This window comes from Hemitrygon akajei, chromosome 20, assembly GCF_048418815.1.
Source record: "Hemitrygon akajei chromosome 20, sHemAka1.3, whole genome shotgun sequence".
In the NCBI taxonomy this organism is placed as follows: domain Eukaryota; kingdom Metazoa; phylum Chordata; class Chondrichthyes; order Myliobatiformes; family Dasyatidae; genus Hemitrygon; species Hemitrygon akajei.
Window position 1 is genome coordinate 70,909,854 of NC_133143.1, and position 25,416 is coordinate 70,935,269.

Below are 25,416 nucleotides of genomic sequence, written 5' to 3' on the forward strand. Positions count from 1 at the left end.
ACCAAGTGTATTAAGGAATTGTGTAGAAGATTGTTGTAGGTTACAGCAGGATATTGATGAAATGCAAAATTGGGCTGTGAATTGGTAGATGGGATTCAATCCAGGAAAGTGTGAAGTGACACACTTTGGAAGGTCAGATTTAAAGACAAAGTACTGGGTTAATGGCAGGATTCTTATCAATGTTGAAGTCCAGCCTCCTAAAACATCCCAGCCTATTTAGTTTCTTCTTGTAATTCAAGTTCTCCAGTACAAGCAGCATCATTATGGATCTTTTCTGCTCTTCTTCTAGCTTAATGACATTCTTCCTATAGCCTGGAGACCAGAACTGTGTGCAATACTCCAGTTATTGTCTCTGTTGTTGCTATAGCTAGGAGACCAGAACTGTGCATAATAATCCAATAATTTCTCATTAATTACTTGCACAGTTTACACAGTTGCAACATGACATGGTGAAACACAAGATCTGCAGGTGCTGGAAATCTTGAGCAATACACACACTAAATGCTGGAGGAATTCAGTAGGTCAAGGAGCATCTAGGGAGGGAGGGAGACTACTCATTAAGAAGGGATTCAGCTTAAAACATCAACTGTTTATTCTCCTCCATAGATGCTGCCTTGATGTGCTGAGTTCCTCCAGCATTTTGTGTGTTAATAGAGGCTAGCATCTTATATGCCTCCTTCACCACCCTGCCTACCTGTCCTGTCATCTGCAAACTTTTTAACCATGTTAAGAACATCATCATCCAAATTATTAATATAGATTAGTCAAGAGTGGATCCAACACCAATCTCTGTATGACTGGTCTCAAGCATCCAGACTGAATAACAATTGTTAATGTAGATGACATTTTAGAGTGAACCCAGCACCTGTATGGTTGGTCTCAGACTGCCACTCTGAATAATAACCCTCCCTCATGCTCCTTCCACCAAGCTCATTTTCACTCCAACTGGCTAGCTTGCCCTGGATTGCATGTGAACAAACTTTCTAGTCTACCATTCAGAACCTTGTCAAAAGTCAATCTTGTTAGGTAGGAGAGGTGAGGTGGTCCTGAAGAGAGGTTTTAGGGATCTCGGTGGAAAGCTGAATAACAGGACCTTCAAGGTACTAATTTCTGGACTGCTACCCTTGCTACATGCCAGTGAGAGTAAGAATAGGATGATTGGGCAGATGAATGCATGGCTGAGGAACTGGTGTAGGAGGCAGGGGTACAGATTTATGGATCATTAGGATCTCTTCTGGGGAAGGTACAAACTGTACAAAAGGGATGGATTCCACCTGAACCCAAGGGGGACAAATACCCTTGTGAGCAGGTTTGCTAGTGTTGTTCAGAAGGGCTTAAGCTAATTTGGCAGGGGATGGGAACTGGAGTAATAGTGCTGAAGATGAGGTAGTTGGTTTACATACAGAGGCAGTGTACAGTGGGACTGCTAGCAATGAGAGGCTGATGATATGGCAAAATTGTAATCAACAGGTTAAGTTGCAATGTAATATATTTGAAGGTGTTATATTTGAATGTGCGCAGTATATGGAATAAGGTAGAGGAACTTGTAGCTCAGTTACAGATTGGCATGTAAGACATTATGGGCATCACTGAATCGTTGCTGGAAGATGATTATAGCTGAGAGCTTAACATCCAGAGATACACAAAGAATTGAAAGAACTGACAGATAGGCAGAATGGGTTGTGTGCTTGTTGATAAAAAATGAAATCAAATCATTAGAAAGAGGTAACATAGATCAGAAGGTATTGAATCATTGTGGTTAGAGCGAAGGAACTTCAGTGGTAAAAAGACCCTGATGGGAGTTATATAAAGACCCTCAAACAGAAGTAAATTACAAATTACAATGGGAGATAGAAAATGCATGTCAAAAGGAAAATGCTACCATAGTAGTGGGGTATTTCAATATGCAGGTAGATTGGGAAAATCAGGTTGGTGCTGGATCCCAAGAGGGGAAATTTCTAGAATGTTTATGAGATAGCTTTTTAGAACAGCTCATGGTTGAGCCCACTAAGGGATCCTTTATTCTGGATTGGATGTTGTGCAATGAACAGCAATTGATTAGAGAGCTTAAGGTAAAGGAATCCTTAGCAGAGTGATCATAATATGATCAAATTCACCCTGAAATTTGAAAAGGAGAAGCTAAAGTCAGATGTGTTTGTATTACAGTGGAGTAAAGAGAATTACAGAGGCATGAAAGAGGAGTTGGCCAAAATTGATAGGCCAAAATACTGGCAAGGATGATGGCAGAGCATTTGTGGCTGGAATTTCTGGGAGCAATTCGGAAGGTGCAGGAGATATACATCCCAAAGTGGAAGAAATATTCTGAAAGCAGGATTACACAACCATAGCTCACAAGAGAAGTCAAAGTCACCATAAAAGACAAAGAGAGGGTATATGATAGACCAAAAATTAATGGGAAATTAGAGGATTGGGAAGCTTTTAAAAACCAACGGAAGCAACTTAAAAGTCATGAAGAAGGAAGAGATGAAATCCAAAGGTGAGCTAGCCAATAATATTAAAGATGATACCAAAAGTTTCTTCAGATATATAAAGTATAAAAGAGAGGTGAGAGTAGATATTGGACTACTGGAAAACGATGCTAGAGAGGTAGTAATTGGGGACAAGGAAATTTCAGATGAACTGAATAAATATTTTGCATGAGTCTTCACTAAGGAAGACACTAGCAGCATGTCAGTGGTTTGAGAATGTCAGGGGTCGTGAAGTGTGTGAAGTTGCCATTACTAGGGAGAAGGTTCTTGAGAAACTGAAAAGTCTTAAGGTAGATGTCATCTGGACCAGATAGTATACACAATAGGGTTCTGAAAGAGGTGGTTGAAGGGACTGTGGAAGAATTAGCAATGATCTTTCAAGAATCAATTAATTATAGCATGGTTGTGGAGGAATTGAAAATTGCAAATGTCACTCCAAGAAGGGAGAGAGGTAGAAGAAAGAAAATTATAGGCCAGTTAGCCTGACATCAGTGTTTGGGAAGATGTTGGGAGTTGATGGTTTAGGATGTGGTTTTGGTGTACTTGGAAACACATGATAAAATAGGCCAAAGTCAGGATGGTTTCATCAAGGGAAAATCTTGCCTAGCAAATTTCTTAGAATTCTTTGATGAAATAACAAGCAGAATAGACCAAGGAGAGTTGCTCAATGTTGTGCATTTGGATTTTCAGAAGGCCTTTGACAAGGTGCCAACACATGAGGCTGCTTAACAAGTAAAGAACTTATGGTGTTACAGGAAAGACTCTAGCATGGATAAACCAGTGGCTGATTGGCAGGAGGCAAAGAGTGGGAATAAAGGTAGGCTGTTGGTGACTAGTGGTGTCCACAGTGGTCTGTGTAGGGACTGCTTTTTATGTTATATTTCAATGATTTGGATGACTGGAGCTTTGTGGCCAAGTTTGCAGATGATAGGTGAAGGGACAGGTAGTTTTGAGGAAGTAGGAAAAGCTACAGAAGGATTTAGACAGATGATGAGAATGGGCAAAGAAGTGGCAGGTGGAACACAGTGTTGTGGAGTGTATGGTTATGTACTTTGGAAGAAATTAAAGTGTAGACTGTTTTCTAAATGGAGAGAAAATTAAAAACTCTGAGGTGGAACGGGACTTGGGAGTCCTCGTACAGGATTCCTTAAAGGTTAGTTTGCAGGTTGAGCCAGTAGTGAGGAAGGCAAATGCAATGTTAGCATTCATTTTGAAAGAACTAGAATATAGATGCAAAGATGTAATTTTGAGGCTTTATAAAGCACTGGTGAGACCTCACTTGGGAGTACTGTGAGAAGTTTTGGGCCCCCTTATCTAAGAAAGGATGTGTTGGCAGTGGAGAGGGTTCAAAGGAGTTTCACAAAAATTATTCCTGGATTGAAAGGCTTGTCATGTGAGGAGCGTTTGATGGCTCCGGCCTCTACTCACTGGAATTCAGAAGAATGAGGGGTGACCTCATTGAAATTTATTGAATGTTGAAAGACCTCAATAGGGTGAATGTGGAGAGGATATTTCCTATGGTGGGTGAGTCTAGGATCAGAGGACACAGCCTCAGAATAGAAGGTCATCCTTTTAGAATGGATATCAGGAGGAATTTCTTTAGCCGGAGAGGTGAATCTGTGGAATTCATTGTGGAAGGCAGAGGTTGATAAGATTCTTGATTGGTCAGGGCATGAAAGGATATAGGGAGAAGGCAGGAGATTGGCATTGATAGGGACAATGGATCAGCATGATGAAATGGTGGCGAGGACTCAATGGGCAAAATGGTCTATTTCTTCCTCCATATCTTGTTATTTGTATCTTGGGGACAAGTGAGGCCATGAGATTCATGAGTGAGTGGAGGAGGAAGAGAAAGTTTTAGGTAAAATACAATAAAAATCTATCATCCATGTCATTTATTTCTTTACGTAGATTAAAATTCGTTAATTAAAAAGTGATGTCTTAGAGGTGGAAATGGAGAAATGTCAAGCATTATCTTTTTGCATCAGTGTAATGCCATATTCAATAATATACTTATCTTTTCATGTAGAGTGCACTCGATTTTGAGAAACAGTCCTTTAAGAAATCCAAGGATGACTAATTGATGTTGATCCTTCTTCAGATGTCTCCCACATTGTGTTTCTGATGGTTAAACGAACTCACCATTTATTACCAGTTGTTCAAGCACAAAGTAATGTGATGGACTGGACTTTGTGAAATTGGTTAAGTGATTTTCTCTACTTATCAGCTGTGTAAGATTTTCTTCCTGTCATAACTGACATGATGAGCTGTCACCTTTACATTAATTAGATAAATGAATGGTACAGAAATATGAATAATCCTAGTAAACAACTTCACAAATCTATCTGTATGATTAGGTTAGAAACAAGTGCTGAAGATCACAAAATAAATGTGTGCTGCCGGTTATTAATTTTTTTACTCTTAAAAAAAATACTGATGAAGTAAAATTCAAAGGTCTGTGATGGGAAGGACCAATTTAGAAACAGTTTCAAAGATATTGTACAATACTTGTAGGGCATTCACGATTGCTTGAGATTATTTTACAATTAAAAGATAGAAATGTTTTTATACACTTAATGAAAGATACATTTATAACTGTTTAAAATTGGTTGTGTAATGCAACACAACTTTGTATACTTTCCCTAATGAGTTTGCTTAAATTGTATGTATAATGTAATAATGTCAACTCAGTACATCATGAACATTTCTGTTAAATTAGTAATTAACTTTATTTTGTAAACATGGATAAAAATGCTTTTAAAGTAACTTTCAATAGAAATGAAAGCAGAGTGCTGAATTGTTCACAAGTAACCAATTTCACCCTTTTTCCTTGCTTCTGTCTCTAATCCAAAGGGCATTTTAATGGGTTATTTTTGCAATACAGTGGGGTTTCAGTTAATTGGGACACATAAGGACTAGTACATTTTGGCTCAATTCAGCTGCTGTCTCATGATCTGAACTTTCATGGAAATAGTTTAAAAGGTATAAAGAAGACAAATTATTAACTGAGTAATAAATTATGTATTTAAGTACGTAACAAATTATAACACTACCAATAGTACTACAGTACTATAAAACTACTGTGTTAATTTGTTTGACTGTAAATGCTGTTGCTGCTTTCTTTTGATTGACTGTAAACGAACAAAATCAGCACAGACACCTAGTGCAGATAATGGACTGCATTCATACAATGACTTTGTTGATTGCTTTCTCCAAACTTTCATTTTCATTGTTAACATTCAAGATAATTGCTGATACTTTCAAATTCTTCATAGTTCCTAACTTGTTGAAGTAGTGAAATAGTTTCATTTTCACTCCTGGCTGTTTCTGTCATCTCCAAGCCTCAATGCTTAAAACTGCAGTGAGCAAAACAGTTCTAAATTGTCTTGCCGCTTTTTTCTCACCAACTATCAGTGACAACAATCACTGCTTTTTGTATGCAAAAACATGCATCTGACACTATTTAGCAGCTGTTCACTCTAAACATAGTATAGTGTCTAACGGCCACACAAGTGCGCAACTGGCACTAGTTAGAACCTGTTTGGCAAGCCTCCTTCCCCAATTATGCAGCATAATGTCCCAAATAAACAGAAAATCCAGGCTATTTTCTTGATTATTTTTGTTCTTTAGTTGTCCCAAATAGGCGGCTGAGCTGATAATTCGATGGCCCAATTAACCAGAATCCATTGTAATTGTTTCCATAAATCAGTCCTAAATTTATCAGTGTAATTCCCTTTAAAATCTGTGAGTAAAAGTGGAAGAAGGAAATATAAATTAATACATTAATTTTAAGATTTAGGTGAAATCACTGCCTTTGTGGTGATTTGGAAATTCTTTAATCCTGGGTAAGTACAGCAAATCGGATGTAAACTTGTATAATCTTTGCTTTCAGGTATGACTTAGTTTAAATCATAAATAGGTGTAGCCCCACTGACAGCCTTAAGATGACATGGAAGGTGATAATAAAAAATAAATTAGTTGTAAAACATTACAGCTGGATGTTATATTAAATTTATTTATAATGATAATCAAAAAGCGAAGGTAGCTATTTACAAACATATACAAAAAGCTTGTTACTTAGCCCCTCAAGTTTGTAAAAGGAGAATATTCTAAGTTATTTTTAAATAAAATTACATGGGCAGTTTGAGAAATAATTTCATGTGTTTTACATATGTTTATTCTTTTGGTAAGCTCTCAGCAAATAAATTTCCTTTTCAGTTGAAATCCACCATAGATCAATATCTAGATTTCGATATATTTTAGCTATGTCTATGAAGATCATGACATTGGTTCCAATGTTTCTTCAGCTGATTACTTATAGAATTGTGTTGATGACATTGTAGTTGCAAGATGTAATCTTTAATGTCCTAATAACCTAGTACTATTTAAAAAAAAACAAATTTCTTGCAATCTCCCTGGTAAACTCCCACTTAATCCAAAAAAATATTAATTTCTCTTTCTGGTCTTATTGAACCATCTTGTGCACAGTAAAGATCACTTCATTATTTCTATAATGTTCCAAGAAATGCTCTATACAAAGTGTTTGAGATGTGACAAGACACCATAGCATTGAAACTCTATATTTCCAGGAACTTCATCTTTAGATTCGACGACGCTGCTTTGGAGGTTTTGTATGTATCTCTTCGGCCTTGGTTGTGGGGACAGACAATACCTTATGAAAACAACAAGGATACAGATTTTTTACATTAAGTTACCCATTAGTTTGAACAAGATATTTTTAAACATACTATAGCTGTTGTTTTAAAATTTTCCTTTATATACTCTTTCTTCTATATGCCTCTTGCTTGAAAAAAGGTAGTGGCTTATTCTTGGGTTTCATGAATTAACCTATTGCAAATTGGTTTTCAGGAACAGCAGGAAACAAATATACACATTTTTTAAAAAGCAACATGTCATGAAACACATGACCCATACATATGATGGAAACCAATCATATTTTTAGATATACACTCAATGGCTACTTTAATAGGTACTTCCTGGATGTGGTCTTCTGCTGCTGTAGCCCATGCACTTCAAGGTTCGATGTGTTATGCATTCAGAGATGCTTTCCTGCACGTGTAGTTATGTGAGTTACTGTCATCTTCCTATCAGTTTGAACCAGTCTGGCCTTTTTCCTCTGACCTCTCTTATTAACGAGGCGTTTTTGCCCACAGACCTGCCACTCGCTGGATGTTTTTCTTTTGTTTTTCGCACCAGTCTCTGTAAACTCTAGAGACTGTTGTGTGTGAAAATCCCAGGAGATCAGCAGTTTCTGAGGTACTCAAACCACCCTGTGTGGCACCAATTATAATTCCACAAAGTCACTTAGATTACATTGCTTCCCCATTCTGATGTTTGGTCTGAACAAGAACTGAACCTCTTAACCACGTCTGCATTGAATTGCTGACACATTTGGCTGATTAACTATTTGCATTAATGTGCAGGGGTACATAATAAAGTGGTCACTGAGTGTATTTGGGTTTTAATCCTCATCACAGACTTTCCCTTTTCAGTCTGTCTGTCCAGTCTTCTTGTAGGTATTTTTTTCTATAGTTCTAAAGAAAGGTCAACTTGCTTAGTTGAACCTGCTATTGGTCTCCTGACTGTTTCCAACAGCTTGTGAATAACTGAAGTGTTGCTTACCTCTGTCAGTTTATTTCGGATCATAGAAGCAGAGATGTTTAAAGAATTATCACCCATGTCTACTTTTGGTAACTCTGGACGTTTTGGTCCTATCATTACTGTGGTATTATCAGCAGGTAATCCTGCAAATATGTTAATGTCCGACTGCTGGTTTATTTTCTTCCTGACCTCCAGCTGGGTATTTCTTGGAACAAATCTAGAGGCACAAGTTCTAATATTTGAAACTTGTTGTCTGGTGTCTGAACTCCAAGAGTTGCTGGAATCATAAGATTTGTCCAAGTGTTGCTTGTGAAAAGAAGGTAATTCAGATACAAAACTGTTGTCCAAACTAAGTGCATATTTCGGTAATATTTCATGTGAGGAAGGCATTTGTGGATATTCTTGTCTGAACATTGATTTGGAATACTCTTGACTGTCTTCCTGTGGTGGAGGCAATAACATTGGGTAACCACACATGGAGAAATCTACATTCCATTCTTGTTGGTTGAGTTTTGATCCTTCACATTGTTCAAGCTTTTCAGAAAGTCTTCCCTTTGTGACATTTGTTGACGTAACTGGGTTCCCAACTTCATCATCTCTTATAAATGCACCTGTACCTCAAAATAAGGCAAATGTGAAAAAGTGTAGTAAATAAATATTTTCTGTTAAGAGTTGCCTCTATATATCTCAGATGTATATAAACAATATATTTTGAATATGTATGAGAAACTGTAATAAATGATACCTTGTCTCTTCATAAACGAAAGAAAATCTGCAGATGCTGGAAATCTGAGCAACACACACAAAATGCTGGAGGAACTTAGCAAGCCAGGCAGCATCTAGGAAAAGAGTACAGTCAACATTGTGGCCCGAAACGTCAACTGTACTCTTTTCCTGAATGCTAGCTGGTCTGCTGAGTTTCTCCAGCACTTTGTGTGTGTCCTTGTCTCTTCATGATGTACAGTATTATGTTAAAGAAAGAACACTATGCCAAGATATTGTAGCGGTCAGCAGCCTATTTGTATACTGCTTCAAAAAGGTCTCCTGTTCATTTGCGAAATATTTCTGGCTCCTTTGAGTCTTTCCAGGCAATCCCAAAATACCTGGAAAATTGAAATCCCCTAGAATGACCTTAATTTTCATGCCTATTTAATGTATATATTTGTATTATTTGGATAGCTGCCTATTAATGAAAACAGGGTGGGATCAGTTTTGAAAGTGAAATGTTATAAAAAGAGTAAATTACCACGACCTACTTGGGCTAATGATCACTGATGTAGGTAATTTCTTAAAAACAAATCAAATTTTTAATTTACTGTAATAAGATCCTAAAATTAAGTAAACTAAGCTTGAAATTTGTGGTTTGTATTTGTTAAACCGAAGCAAGTGGAACATTTATGCTTTATACTTTCAATAGCATTGCTTAATCTCAGAGTGCATTACAAAAAAAATGCACAACACATTAATTTCTGTTAAAGCAGTGCTGTGTATAATGGAATGCAACAAGCTGTATTACCATTTCAATTAAACTTATTTGCTACTGCTCAACAACTTTTACTAACTGGTAATTACTTCATTGCAAAGAAGTTCAAAGGAAATAAGATGGAAGTTGAGGAGCTGAGTAATAGGAAAAGGTTAAATAGTTTAAGAAGGGGTTCCCAGCCTGGGGTCCACAGAACCCCTTGCTTAATAGTTTTGGTCCATGGCATAGAAAAAAATAGGGAATTCCTGTCCTAGAGTAGGAAAATGAGAAGTTTGACAGACATATACACAATTATGAGGAGTATAGACAGGATAGATGCAAGCAGACTTTTTCCACTGAGGTTGGGTGAGACTACAACAGAAGTCATGGGTTAAGGGGAACATGAGGGTGGTGACAACATGGAGCTGATGGATGCAGGTTCGATTTCAACATTTAAGATAAATTTGGATAGGTACATGGATGGGAGGGGAATGAAGGCCAAGTCAATGGGACTAGGCAAATTAATAGCTTGGTATGGACTAGATGGGCTAAAGGAGCCTGTTCATGTGCTGCAGTGTCCTATGACTATGATTGTTCAGTTACTGCCATTTGTTGCATATAGTGCATGAGGCAAACAAATGCATTTTGCATTTGTAACTTTCACAGATGAAGGATACGGATATAACAAAGGCAACACGAGTGAATCTGCAGATGCTGGAAATAAATAACACAAAATGCTGGCAGAACTCAGCAGGCCAGACAGCATCTATGGGAGGATGTAGTGACGATGTTTCGGGCCGAAACCCTTCATCAGGAGTAATAGATGCTGTTTGGCCTGCTGAGTTCTGCCAGCATTTTGTGTTTTTATTTAAGGATATAACAATTTGTTTTTAAAGGTGCTGCAATATCTGTAGTTGTTCCATCTTTTGAAAGCTCCAAGAATGCAAGTGTTACACTTTAAGAGATTAAGTGTTCAGCAACAAATAGTTCACTTAATAGCAAGACTTTTAACAGTGTTGATGAGCAGAGGGATCTTGTGGTCCAAGTGCTTGGAATGTGCTCCCTGGGGTGGTGGTGGAGGCAGATACGAAAAAAGCGTTCAGGAGGCTTTTAGATAGGCATTATGGACTTGCGAGAAATGAAAGTACAGTACATGGACATGGTGTAAGCAGAAGGAGATACTTGGACCTTTGATTACTAATGTAATTAGTATAGCACAATATTGCAGGCTGGAGGGCCTATTCCTGTGCTCTAATGTGAATTTGAACATTTTATGATTTAAAAAAAAAAGCATTTTTTAAAAGAAGAAAACATGGATACTGCTTTCCAATTAAGATATAAAGAATATGTCTGGTTATTTGTAAAGTTGTTAACTGGAAAATATTCCATGGACAAACCTTTATTGCCTGTTGATTTCATTATGTACCTTCTCCTCTCATTTAACTTTGCTCTTGTATCGTCAATTGTTTCAAATTCTGGGGCATAGCACACATGAAGCAAACCCCCAAAAAAGCTTTTCTCATCCTGTTTGCGTTTTGCTATCCTGAAAAAAAAAAGTGATTAAAACATTGAGTTTAATACCATTATTATGGCCTTAATTACAAATTGAGTGTGTATTTTGTTTACAGATAATATATCCACAGAAAGAAAAATTATTGTATAGGCTTATGATTTCTTTAAAATGCAATATAAAAAATAAATATTTCTTTAAAATGAAACATTCTCCAAATGTTACAAGCAACAAAATGGATTGTTGTGAACAGAGGAATGTTCAGTAATTCTCATACAAATTGAGTTTATCATATGCACAACTATGTTTATACACAAGAACAATGTAAAGACACCTACATAATCAATCTATCATTTATTGACTATAGTTCTGCCTTCAGTATTCTAATTCCAAGCAAACTCATCACCAAACTCCGAACCCTGGGTCTCAAAATCTCCTTCTGCAAATGGATCCTTGATTTCCTGCCCAACAGACCAAAATCAATAAGGATAGATGGTAACACCTCCACCATGAAACACTGATGCTCCACAAGCTGTGTCTTCAGCCCCCTACTCTATTCCCTGCACAGTCATGACCGCGAGGCCAAATTCTGCTCAAACTCCTCTGCAAGTCTGCAGATGATACACCATAGTGAGTCATATCAGAATCAGGTTTATTATCACTGGTATATGTCGAGAAATTTGTTGTTTTGCGGCAGCAGAACACAATAATTTAAAAAATTACAATAGCTATACTGTATATATAATTTAACTTCATATAAGAAATATGTGTGTGGGTGTGTTTACAGGCTCCTGTATCTCGTCTTTGATGGTAGCAATGAGAAGAGGGCATGTCCTGGGTGATTGGTGCTGTTAATGATGGATGCCGCCTTTTTGAGGCATCACCTTTTGAAGATGTCCTCGATGCTGGGGAGGCTAACGCCCATGATGGAGCTGACTGAGTTTGTAACCTTCTGCTGCGTTTCCCAATCCTGAAGAGTGGCCCTGCCATACCAGACGGTGATGCATCCAGTTAGAATGCTCTCCACAGTACATCTGTAGAAATTTGTGTCTTTAGTGACATTCTATGTCTTCTCAAACTCCTAATGAAACATAGCTGCTGTTGTGCCTTCTTTGTAATTGCATCAATATGTTGGGCCCAGGAACTAGATATTGCTCACCCTTTTCACTGCGGAGTCCTCAATGAGGACTGGAATGTGTTCCCTTAACTTCCCCCTCCTGAGTCTACAATCAATTCCTTCGTCTTACTTGACGTTGAATGCAGGGTTATTGTTGCAACACCACTCAACCAGCTTATCTATCTCAATCCTGTACACCACCTCATCACCATCTGAAATTCTGCCAACCAGTAGTTGCGTTATTGAGAAATTTATAGATGGTGTTTGGTGTGGCCTAGCCACACAGTAATGAGTGTAGAGAAAATGGAGCAGTGAGCTAAGCACACATCCCTGAGGTGCACGAATGTTGATTGTCAACGAGTAAGAGATGATACTTCCAATCTGCACTGACTGTGATCTCCCGACGAGGAAGTCAAGGATCCAGTTGCAGACGGAGGTACAGTGGCCCAGGATTTGGATCTTGTCAATTATTTTAATGGTGTTGAACGCTGAACTATAGATGCTCTCATGTCAGCTACCCTGCAGAGTGTCATACGGCCAGCTACATCATGGTCGACGCTCAGCTGGAGGGCCAAAGAAGCGCTATAAGGATCAGATGAAGAATGCTTTAAGGAAGTGCAAGATCAGACCTGAGGACCTGGAGGATGTTGCTGCTGACCGTAACACTTGGCGACAGCTGTGTAGGGATGGGGTTCGTATTCTGGAGATGGAAAGAACAACCAGAAGAGAGCCAGGAGAAATGCAGCCATGATTGCCCTCACTACCACATATACATGTCCCACCTGCAATAGAGCTTGTGGGTCCAGTATAGGACTATAGTCATCAAAGATCTCACCGTTAAAGGAGTGGACGCCGTCATCGGATTTCGAAGGACAATTGAAGAAGAATAATCAATAAACAGCAGCCTGAGGCAGGTCCAGGTAATCCAAGACAGAGTGGAGAGCCAGTGAGATTGCATATGCTGTAGGCGATAGGCAAATTGTAGCAGGCCAGGTTCCTGCTTAGGCAGGTGTTGATTCTGGCCATGAATAAGCACTTCATGACAGTAGATGTGAGTGCAACTGGGTGATAGTTGTTGAGGTGACTCATTCTGCTTTTCTATGATTGTTGCCCTTTTGAAGCAGATGGGAACCTCAGACTGCAGCAGTGAGAGATTGAAGATGTCCTTGAACTTAATTTAACATCAGAGGACAGGAAAGGGAGGGTGAACTTAGTAACTTGGTATCAATGTCAGCAAAACAAAGGGACTGATCATTTACTTAGGAAAGGGTGAGGGAGTAGAGCAGTGCACATCTAGATCAATGGTGTTGAGTTTGAGAGTCCCATGTTGCTAGGTGTGAACATCACCAACAACCTGTCCTGGTGCAACCTTGTTGAAGTCATGGCCAAGAAAGCTCACCAAGGCCTCAACTTCCTCAAGACTGAAGAAATTTGTCATGTCCCCACTTGCCCTTACCAATTTTCTTTTTGATGCATTCTATTAGGATGCATCACAGCTTGGTATGGTAACTGATCAAAAGAAACTGCAGAGAGCTGTGGACACAGTTCATCCCATCACTGAAACCATGGACTCTGTCTATATTTGTCACTGAAGTATTCTTTAATAAAATTCATTTACATGACTCATACCATAAACAAACATAAGCATTCATTAATTGAACAAACCAATGTTTGTTAATTGCAAAAAACAATCAATCTGATTATTATACAAAAAATTAAGTTGAAGATTTTCTATTAACAAGAATGTTATACTGTCTCATTACCTTGCACTTTGTAGCTTTTGGTATTTGATATAATACACTTCTGTGAATTCCTCAGCTGGGTACTCATCCAGTGCATAATATTCTTCAATAGTTCCATATAAAGCAAAGAGTTCTATCAGTTCCTTCATGACTCCCACAGCTGGCACTCCCTGGATTAGCAGATGTCTGGATTCCAGATTTATTGTGTACACCTACATCAAGGTTAAACATTGTCAAGAAATCATAAAAGCAAACATTTTATTATAATTGTCACAAAAATCTCCTTTAAATTTATTACATATTCAGTCAACAGACCCTACTGAAACATTAACTGCATTACCATTTCCTAGATGCTGCCTGACCCTCATTAGTCAAGAAGACACAGCAGCGTCTACACATTCTGAGGAGATTGAGGTGTGCAAGGCTCTCTGCCTCATTCTAACAACTTTCTACAGGAGCACCATCAAGAGTCTCTTGACTAGCCCTTTTATTGTTTAGTATGAAAGCTGCAAGGTATTGGACTGCAAGATGTTACATAAGACAGTAAAATCTGTTGAGAGGATCACTGGTATCTCCCTCCCCACTACTTGTGACATTTACTGGGAGCATTGTAGAGAAAGGGCTCACCACTATCACCCATCACCCAATCTCTTTGACCCACTGCTGTCAGGAAGGAGGTAAGATACATCAGGATTAGGACTGCCAGACTGAGGAACAGCTTCTTCCCTCACGTTAATGAATACCTTGCCACCACTGAGGTCTCATCACTAGGACAGTGAGCTGTTTACTGTTTACCTGTGGTATGCACTACCTGCATTTTGAATTATATTTTATTAACATATTTGTGGCAATGTTTTTGTGCTACGTGTGATGTATGTTTTGTGGGAGCATCATAATCTGGAGGAATATTGTTTAATTTGGTTGTATACACATACAGTCAGATGACAATAAGCCTAAACTTCAACTGTTGGGTGTTTACTGCAATTTTTTGCTTTTATTTCAGATTTTCAACATTTTTTTGAAGGATAAATTAACATGAATTCCATACCCGGGTGTATTTGATAAATAACCAGAACACTCATTCTCCAAAAGCCATTAAACACACCAAATAATTAAAATGTATGAGATACGAGATAGAATTGACACATGAGCATAAGAAACAGGAGCAGTTATTCACTCTGTCCCTCAGGTCTGTTTCCCCATTCAAGGGCTGATCTCCCCCAAGCCCCATCTACCTTTTGTAATGGTTCCCCATAGCTCTCGATGCCCTGCCCTTTCAAAAATGTTGCTAATTCCTCTTTATTGTTGAGGCCCTCTCCTATTCAAGTTTGACCATGGATATTGTATCCTAGCTGTTTAGATACGCAAGCCAGGGCTGTATGATATGCAGACCAAGCAGCTGGCAATGCAGCAAGCTCCCTCTCTCCATGCAGCTCACGAATAAAAGGAACTCAGAGACCAATAGATACAGTTTAGCACCACCGGCATTGCAAGATTTGCAAGTTAGTTTTTGAACTCAATGTAGACTGTATTAAGGACTCTAGCTCCAGGTTTTTCCTTGGGTTGATTCCCAAAGCCTTCACCATGAGTGGGTACAGCTGCAAGGCAGCAGGGGTTTGAAATCAAAGTTTTCTTTCTCCTAGATGAACTGGCAACCACAGCTGATGAGCCACATCTGCTCAGACTGACTGGTTTTAAGGCCAATAACCAACCTTTTCCCCTTCTACCATCAGTAGAAATGGTTCTGTCAGACTTAGTAGCTAAGCAACACATGAAGGCCAGGAGCTGGACTTAGTTGTCAGAGGCTACTTGAGAGGTATTGAGAGCACACTATTGAGAGCATTTAATAGGTAGTGGGAACTTATCCCCACTACCTCCCTGGGCTATGACAACTTTCCTCTTCCTTTGGATTCATTAGCTGCATGGTGAGGGGGGAGCTTGCTACTAGGCTTGCTCTCAATATTGTACTACCCTGGCTTGTCTATCTCATAGGTGCTTAAAGATGAGAACTATTCTCTTTAAATACCTCCAATAATCTATCCTTCACAATCCTGCAGACAGAGTTACAGTGACTGACATCTGGAACACTGCCGGAGCGGGTGGTGGAATCAGAGAGGCCACAGATGCTCACATTCAGATTAATTTATTTGCCACATGTATATTGAAATATATAGTGAAATGCGTCATTTGCATTACAACAAACATATACAGCCTAAGGATGTGTTGGCAGCAACTTTGAGGGATCAATGGACGTGGACCCCCAAGATTCCTCTGTTCCTCCACAATGCTTCCTCATAGATTCAAAATTAACTCTGCCTTCAAGTTCAACTTTCCAAATTGAATTAGTTAACAATTTTCCGGATTGAACTCCATCAGCCGCTTCTCAGCTCAGCTCTGCATCTTCCCATTGTTAACCAACGACGGACTTCTACACCATCCACAATTCCACCACCCTTCGTGTCATCTGGCTTTACCTTATACCACCGCAATGCACTGTGTAAAGATTTGATCTGTATGACCAGTATGGAAGACAAGCTTTTCACTGTATTTCATGACATGAATAAACCAATTCCAGGGGCAGGTTTGCAGGCGCTGAAGGAGCCGGAAGAACTTGGAGAGAGAGAGAGACCCTCCGTCCTGACTGATGCCTCATTAACGGGTCCCCACCCTACGACTCCTCGGCGGGTTTACCTTGACGGCACGGGGTCTGCGGCCCTCCCGGTAGCCTGGCCGAGTGGAGCACACCTCCCGCTGTAAGTGGTGGCCAAGCGCTTGCACTCGCTGCGTCGCCATGCTGGACCAGGGCCGCAGCTACAAGCCCCACCTCCCCACTTCCCCTTTCTGCCCATTGGCGTACATGGCCTATCCCGACTCAACGATAGAGCGGGGCACATGTCAATCATCTTAAAGACTAGCCCTACCTTCCCTCGCTGCCATTGGCTTAGATGAGTAGCTTCGGCACAGCGATAGGGCGGGATGAATGTCAATCACCCCGGAGTGAGGGTCGGGAGCATCGAGTGAAAGTCGGGGTGGGGGCGCTGGCGGCTCGGCGTGGAGATCCACCTCTGGGGCTGACTGACACGGGTGGTCGCCTTCAGCGAGTCGGGGGGCCTCGGTGCGGCGACGATGCTCCGCGCCGGTACCGTGTCCCTGCAGGTTAGACTCAGCAACGCCAGGGACTGCTTCCTACACCTAGCCTCCCGCCCGGTGGGCCAGCTGCGTTTGCAAGAGGTATGGCTGTTGCCTCGCTCGTCAGGGAGAGGGGGAGCGGGGAGTGGCATCGGGCATCGGGGAGGTCGGTGACTGCATGGCCTCTGATATCAGGCTGGGACCTGCAGCAACAACTCCAGCAGCTGGTCTGTTTACTCAGAGTAATGCGGTAACCCTTCGGCCCAACTGGTCCAAGCCGACCGCAGCATTCTGGTTGCTAGTCCCAGTTTATCCCCTCGTTACGTTATAAGCTTCTGTGATGTTTCTATGTTCTAAGGGATAAAGATACAGCCTGGTCAACTTCGCCATTAATTCACAAAAACAACTTAGCATCCAGGGTGGCTGCTGTTGAATTTAAATTAGTGATTAAACAAATCTGGAGTTAAAAACTAAAAAAAAATCAATCGATCGTTGTAAAATGTCACTTACAGAAGGAAGTCTGCCATCCTTACCGGGGCTGGTCTAAGAAGGCCAGTGTGGCTGAGTTTTTAGCTGTTGCCTCCATTCAGGGCAATAGATAGATCGATACTTTATTGATCCAAAGGAAATTAAACTGTCACAGCAGCATTACAAGTGCACAGATGTTAGAGAAGAAGCAAAAATGACTTCCCTGGCTGTAGGTTGACTCATTATAATGGCTGAGGGCAAGAATGACCTCGTATAATGCTCTTTGGAGTAGCACAGTTGTTTCAGTCTATTACTAAAAGTCTTCCTTTGTTCAGCTACTGTGGCATGCAAAGGGTGAGATGCTCTTGCCCCAGCACACCACCAAATAGAAGATTGTACTGGTGATAACAGACTGGTAGAACATGTGAAGGAGAGGCCTACACACTCCAAAGGACCCCAGTCTCCTCAGGTAGTAGAAGGGATTCTGGCCTTTTTTGTATTCAGCCGCTGTGTTGGTGCTCCATTCAAGTCTGTCAACCAGGTGCCCCCCCAGGTACTTGTAGGTCCTCACCACATCCACGTGCTCACCATCAATAATAGTAACAGGGAACAATGCAGGTTTAGTCTTCCTAAAGTCCATCACCATCTCCTTTGTTTAACAACTGTTGAGCTGCAGATGATTCAGCTTGCACCATTTGACTTAAGTCCTCCACCAGTGCTGTGTATTCATTCTCCCATTCTCCCTTTATAATCCCAACTATTTGAGTCATCAGAGAATTTCTGCGGATGACATGATTCAGTGTTGTATCTAAAGTCTGAGGTATACAGGGTAAACAGGAAGGGAGCTAGTACAGTTCCCTGTGGGGTCCCAGTACTACTTATAGCAATGTCTGACACAAGCTTTGAAGCCACACAAAATGTGGTCTGCCAGTCAGGTAGTCCGTTATCCAGGATACAATGGAAGTGCTAACCTGCGTTGAATGGAGCTTTCCCCCCAGCAATGAGGGCTGTATGGTATTGAATGATGGACGAACAGTAAATGTTGGTTTGCTAGTAATGTCATTATCTTGAAAGGTTCCAGAGGATTGGAGGGTTGTGGATGTTGTTCCATTATTCAAGAAAGGGAGTAGAGATAGCCCAGGAAATTATAGACCAGTGAGTCTTACCTCAGTGGTTGGTAAGTTGATAGAGAGGTTCCTGAGAGGCAGAATTTATGAACATTTGAAGAGGTATAAAATGATTAGGAGTAGTCAGCATGGCTTTGTCAAGGGCAGGTCGTGCCTTACGAGCCTGATTGAATTTTTTGAGGATGTGACTAAACACATCAATGAAGGAAGTGCAGTAGCTGTAGTGTATATGGATTTCAGCAATGCATTTGATAAGGTACCCCATGCATACTGTTCTCAGTTCTGGTCGGCTCACTACAGGAAGGATGTGGAAGCCATAGAAAGGGTGCAGAGGAGATTTATCCCATTGAGAAAGTAAGGAGGCATGGGATCCAAGGGGACATTGCTTTGTGGATCCAGAACGGGCATGCGCACAGAAGGCAAAGAGTGGTTGTAGACGGGTCCTAGACTGCATGGAGTTCAGTCACCAGTAGAGTGCCTCAGGGATCTGTTCTGGGACCCCTACTCTTCGTGATTTTTATAAATGACCTGATGAGGAAGTGAAGGGATGGGTTAGTAAATTTGCTGATGACACAAAGGTTGGAGGTGTGGATAGTGTGGAGGGCTGTCAGAGGTTACAGCGGGACATTGATAGGATGCAAAAGTGGGCTGAGAAGTAGCAGATGGAGTTCAACCCAGATAAGTGGTAGGCCAAATATGATGGCAGAATATAGTATTAATGGTAAGACTCTTGGCAGTGTGGAGGATCAGAGGGATCTTGGGGTCCGTGTCCATAGGATGCTCAAAGCAACTGTGCAGGTTGACTCTGGTTAAGAAGGCGTATGGTGTATTCATCAATTGTGGAATTGAATTTAGGAGCTGAGAGGTAATGTTGCAGCTATATAGGACCCTGGTCAGACCCCACTTGGAGTACTGTTCTCAGTTCTGGTCGCCTCACTACAGGAAGGATGTGGAAGCCATAGAAAGGGTGCAGAGGAGATTTACAAGGATGTTGCCTGGATTGGGGAGCATGTCTTATGAGAATAGGTTGAGTGAACCTGGCCTTTTCTCCTTGGAGCAAAGGAGGATGAGAGGTGATCTGATAAAGGTGTATAAGATGATGAGATGCATTGATCGTGTGGATAGTCAGAGGCTTTTTCCCAGGGCTGAAATGGTTGCCACTAGCAGACACAGGTTTAAGATGCTGGGGAGTAGGTACAGAGGAGATGTCAGGGGTAAGTTTTTTACTCAGAGAGTGGTGAGTGCGTGGAATGGGCTGCCAGCAACAGTAGTGGAGGCAGATATGATAGGGTCTTTTAAGAGGCTTTTAGATAGGTACATGGAGGTTAGTAAAATAGAGGGCTGCAGGTAAGCCTAGTAATTTCTAAGATAGGGACATGTTCGGCACAACTTTGTGGGCCAAAGGGCCTGTATTGTGCTGTAGGTTTTCTATGTTTCTATGTATAAGTAAAAAAATCTATTGAATTAGACTTCAATGGTATATTAAAAATACAAACAAGAACTATGACATTTTGTTTTGATAACTTGTTTTTAAATTGGCAGTGTCAGATCATAACTTATTTTGTTGGTTAAACAAAAATGGATGGAAAGTAGTTTAAAGTATAATAAGTAAGTAAAACAAAAAACTAGTAGACAAATAACCAGCAGGGAAAACAAATTTATAATAGTAACTACACTATCAAAATTGCCCATGAGGTGGGGATAGAGATTGTTAATGGATTGTGGAAAAACAAAGTCCGGAAAGATAACTTTGGAAAAGATATCAGAAGAGTTGTGCAGGGGAATCCCAGAATCAATGCTAGAAGGTTGGCTGGGATAACCCTGACCTTGCCATAGTTCCCGATTAGACCTGTGGGTAGCCTGCCCTGGGACTGGAGGCCTATTATGTGTGTTTGAGTTAGTGGGTGAGAGGGTGGGAAAGGGGCTTGATCTTTGATCACTGCTACTTTATTTTACTTGAGGAGCTGAACACGAACTAAGAATTATTTGTTTATTTTAAAAATCCCGATTAAATGACATGATTTATATTTTAACATATTTATTCCAAGGCACACCTGGTGAAATCCTGGTGCTGGATATCTGTAGATCTTTGTAGCGATTAGTCTGCTAACCTCTTTTGTTTGTCCATTCAGTGCCTGTATTTATTGTTCCTCTTTTTCTACAATGCTTAGTGCCAAGCAATTGAACTGTTCTGGGATCTTAAGCAGAGAGCATTCCTAAGCTGGGTGGGACGCAGATCTACTGGATTCGAGGAAGAGAACATTGTAGAGATCAGTAGACATCTTGGACAAAAACTTGGCATCAAAGATGGAGAACAGGTCTGTAAATCAATGACCATTTTTAAAATGTCAAAACTCAGTTAAGGTCCATTAAAGTGAGATCTGATTGGTGTTTCTTTAGATTGGGGTTCCAAAACTGGTGTCCACGGACCCCTTGTTTAATGGTATTGATTTATGGCATAAAAAGTTGGGGGAACCCCTAGTGTAGATGGCCAACTTCATATTACATGAACAGTTCATCTTGTTCATCTTCGTCACAGAGTCACTTTGGTTTTATAATCCTCCGTGAGCTCTCAGGTTATCTTCAGTTGACCTCTTAAATTTAAACAATCTCCCCCAAAAATAATTGGCAGGTTGGCTTTTGTTAATACGTGGCTCCTAAACTGTGGAATTCAAAACCTAAAACTACAAAGGATGCAGACTCAGTTGAAACTTCTAAGCACCAGCTCAAAACCTATTTATTTAACCTGGATTTTAATTAACATCTTTTTCTTTAATGTTTATTTTAATTATTTTGCTTTCATGTTTGCACTTTATCCCATTGTAAAGCACTTTGAACTACCCGGTACATCATCTATATGTAAGTGCTCTATAAATAAACTATTGTTATTATTGATGCATTTTATCTTTTCTGAAGAAAATCTGTTTTCCAACATGTGCATTCTCTGACATTCTAGAAAAAACATTCAGTGCATGACATGATTAGCTTGCTTACACATTTTGTGTTCCCTCTGTCAGAGCTTGGAATACTTTACTAACTCCTGTGAGCAGGAGAGAACACAAGCTTCAGCGTAGTTGCTTGACCCCCTTCTTATGGCAATTTTATCTCTAATATTTCAAGGTAATTAAAACTAGAAATTATTTTAAACTAATTTTCTTCACCATTTGTCATTCCATTTAGATCTTAAATGCAATGCAAGAAATAAATGGTAATATTTTATGGAGCAAAACCAGCCAGTTTGATCAGCTGCCTGAGGTCAAAGTTCAAAGTAAATTTAATATTACCATATGTATACACTCTGGCCACTTCTTGCGTATCTCCTGAATCTAATGAAGTTGCCACTGAGTGTGTGTTTGTGGTCTTCCGTTGCTGTTGCCCATCCACTTCAAAGTTCAATGTGCATTTAGAGACGCTCTTCTGCACACCACCGTTGTAACACGTGGTTATTTGAGTTACTTTTACCTTCATGTCAGCTTGAACCAGTCTGGCCATTCTCTTCTGACCTCTCATTAACAAGGCGATTTTTGCCCACAGAACTTCTGCTCACTAGATTTTTTTTGTTTTTTGGACAATTCTCCATAAACTCTAGAGACTGTTGTGTGAAAATCTGAGGAGATCAGCAGTTTCTGAGATACTCAAACCACTCTGACTGGCATGACCAACCATTCCATGGTCAAAGTAGGCCTGGATCACATTTCTTCCCCTTTCTGATATTTGGTCTGAGAAAACAACTGATCCTCTTGACTGTTGAGTCTCTGCTACATGATTGGCTGATTAGATGTTTGCATAAATGAGCAGGTGTACCTAATAAAGTGTCCACCAAGAGTAGGTTACCTTAAAGTTTACCCTAACTCATTTTCTTGCAGGCACTTATGGGGAAAGTAAAGAAATACAATAGAATTTACTAAAAACTACATAAACAATAATCTTTCCACTTGCCTGCACTGCCCATGAAGAGTTTAAAACCTAGCCTTTGGTTTCTGCACACATTCATGTCCTTGTTTCCAACTTCACCAATCTTCCACACCAAATCTCACCTCAGTCAAAAAGTACCTCCATTATGTTTGGACTTTATCCCATTGAAGAGCACTTTGAACTTTGCAAAGCTTGTTTGTATGAAACATGCTCTATAAATATTATGGATCTTACTTCCAAAATGCCTTTGATTTACTATAATTTGTCTGAAATCAAAATCCTCTCAGCCTGTTTCCTCAATCCCTGTTAAATCATTTGTTCTCTATACAAAGAACGTTGTTAAAACAAAAGCACTTTTGTTTGGATGACAGCAATTGTTTATGTTTGCCTTCTGTGATCCAGGTATTTCTCAGGGCCTGTGCACAAGTGTCCTCCTGTCAGCAAGCAGTGGTTGAACCCCTGTCACATGATGACTGGGACATATTGGTAAGGTGTTATTTACTTAACATCTGCTTACAGCTAGAATATTCTGTTGTAAAGGTATAAATAATTAATGTGATTTATTCAACAGATACCATAGTAAATTTATTATTTAAGTACATAATGTCATCATATGCAACCCTAAGATTCATTTTCTTGCAGGTATTCTGAGAAAATAGAAAGAAATACGATAGAATCAATGAGAAATCTCACTCGACAGGGATGGACGAATGACAGCAAACTGTATAAGTACAAAATGGAAATAAAATACATAAGCAATAAATATCGATAACGAGTCCTTAAAAGTGAGTCCTAAGGTTGTGGAATCAGATCAGTATTGAGCTGAGTGAAGTTATCCCCTCTGGTTCAAGAGCCTGATGATTGAGTGGTTGGTCCATCATCATCATTTGGTATTCAAGCACAACAGGTCACACTGCTGGAAAGATGGCATGTTATACAGTGGATTCCAGTTAATTGGTCCATTGGTTAATTGGAGCAGCTGCTAACTTGGGACAACTCTTAAAGAACAAAAACTAATTGAGAACATTGCTGTGATTGCCTCTATTTACTTAGGACACTATGCTGCTTAATTGGGGTAGGAGACTGTTGCCAAATTGGTTCTAACTAGTGTATGTCTCGTGTATTTGTGTGGCCGTTATTTGCAATACCATGCTTAGCGTCAAATTTTTAAATGGCATTATTTATGTGTGTAGCCCTCAGTTTTGGCCAGCATGCGTTTGTCTAGGGGAAGACAGCCTTTGGCCCAGCCAAAATGATGAATCTCGTTTGTGTGGATGCTGCGTGATGTGTTGCCTGGTTACAAATCCAAACTGCAAAATATCAGACAGTACACCATTTGCAATTTAACAATTGAACTTTATAAATCTTAATCTGACTATAGGGTTAGTAAAGAAAATAAAAAGAGGGCCCATTTTAATGAAACAGTCTAACGTGCACATTGGAGCTCACGGATTCATCCATTCATTCCCCATCGACCTCCTCTGAGCATGGCTTACCATTGGACCCTCGCTCCAAGTCTACTCCGTCTGCTGGTCTACCAACTCATTCCACTTGCATCTTCTCTCTTCATCTCTTGCTGACAAAAGACCACAGAATCCCTGCTCCCAGACCCACAAGAAAGAACAACATGCCTGTCGTTGGATAGCATACATTCCAAAGCCCCGTTACCTCTAGTCATAACCCAAACATTGCTGCTACAGAGAAACCATTACCTTAGGAGCGAAACAGCACAGAGAAGCCATTACATTAGCAGTGAAACCTTACAGCGTGTTGCATGTTTGTTTTGTGTTCAAAAAGCAGTGATTTTGTCACTGATAGTTGGTGAGAAATAAGCAGTAAGACAATTCAGAACTGTTTTGCTCACTGCAGTTTCATGCATTCAGACTTGGAGATGGCAGATATAGCTGGGAGTGAAAATGAAATGATTTCACTACATTGAGTTAGGAACTAGGAAGAATTTGAAGATATTGACAATATCTTGAAGGATTACAATGAAAATGAAGATTTGGAGGATGCAGTTGCCAATAGCATTGTACAAAGGCAATCCATTATCTACACTAGGTGTCTGCACTAATTTTGTTCATATACAATCAATCAAAAGAACGCTGGATGAATTCCTCCGATAACTATTGGGAACACTAATATCAGCAGTGTTCTGATTTGTTCTGTATTGCACTTAAATACATAATTTGTTACTCAGTTTGTCTTTTTTATACCTTTTTAACTATTTCCATTACACCTCAGCTAATTGAGGCAACTGCTTAATTGCCAAAATGTACTGTTCCCAATGTGTTCCAATTAACCAAAATCCATTGTATTTACAATGTCTAGTTTAAGTGCTTACAGTGTAATATTTCTGAGGTCCAGCATTATGTCGTAGTGACATTCTAACAACAATATTGTAATAGTTGTAGATATTTAATGCTAGAATAACTAATATAAAGAACTCTTCACTCTATGTCTGACCCCAGGAGTGTGTGTTGGGACACTGTAGAGGGAACCACACTGTTTAACCCTGGGGGTGTATGATGGGATGGTGTGGAGGGAGCTCCACTCTGTGTCTGACCCTTGGAGTGTGTGATGGGACAGTGTAGAGATCATAATACATAGGAGCAGAATTAGACCACTGGCCCATTGAGTCTGCTCCACCACTCAATCAAGGTTGATCCTCTTTTCCCTCCTCAGCCCCACTTCCCGGCCTTCTCCTCTTAACTTTTGATGCCATGTCCAATCAAGAACCTATCACTTTTTGCCTTAAATGCACCCAATGACCTGGCCTTCATAGTTGTCTCAGGTAATAAATTCCACAAATTCACTACCTTCTAGTTATAGAAA

General features: G+C 40.1%; 3 protein-coding genes across 5 annotated transcripts in view; 2 read left to right on the forward strand and 1 right to left on the reverse strand.

Moving 5' to 3' along the window:
- Positions 1-4,895, forward strand: part of clxn (calaxin) — a 52,335-nt gene extending 47,440 nt beyond the window's left edge. The window contains exon 6 of the mRNA XM_073024637.1: positions 4,519-4,895. Within this exon, the coding sequence (XP_072880738.1) occupies positions 4,519-4,569 (51 nt within the window). The 3' untranslated portion in view covers positions 4,570-4,895. The remainder of the gene's footprint in view (positions 1-4,518) is intronic.
- A 1,589-nt stretch (positions 4,896-6,484) lies between these two features.
- Positions 6,485-16,769, reverse strand: rbm48 (RNA binding motif protein 48). 2 transcript variants are annotated; one of them, XM_073024582.1, is made up of 5 exons: positions 16,634-16,769; positions 13,964-14,154; positions 10,971-11,116; positions 8,133-8,722; positions 6,485-7,161 (listed from the first exon to the last, which is right to left on the reverse strand). In XM_073024582.1, exons 1-5 carry the CDS (start codon positions 16,733-16,735, stop codon positions 7,090-7,092), a joined length of 1,101 nt encoding a protein of 366 aa, XP_072880683.1. In that variant the 5' UTR covers positions 16,736-16,769; the 3' UTR covers positions 6,485-7,089. The 2 variants fall into 2 exon arrangements, with proteins under 2 accessions (XP_072880683.1, XP_072880682.1); XM_073024581.1 differs by lacking the exon at positions 6,485-7,161 and having other exon boundaries at positions 7,917-8,722.
- A 138-nt stretch (positions 16,770-16,907) lies between these two features.
- pex1 (peroxisomal biogenesis factor 1) overlaps positions 16,908-25,416 on the forward strand; it is a 104,499-nt gene continuing 95,990 nt past the window's right edge. Inside the window, exons 1-3 of one of the 2 annotated variants that reach the window (XM_073024584.1) lie at positions 16,908-17,173; positions 20,838-20,984; positions 22,984-23,067. In XM_073024584.1, coding sequence (XP_072880685.1) covers positions 17,069-17,173; positions 20,838-20,984; positions 22,984-23,067 — 336 coding nt within the window. In that variant the 5' untranslated portion in view covers positions 16,908-17,068. The remainder of the gene's footprint in view (positions 17,174-20,837; positions 20,985-22,983; positions 23,068-25,416) is intronic. The other variant, XM_073024583.1, reaches the window with a different exon arrangement.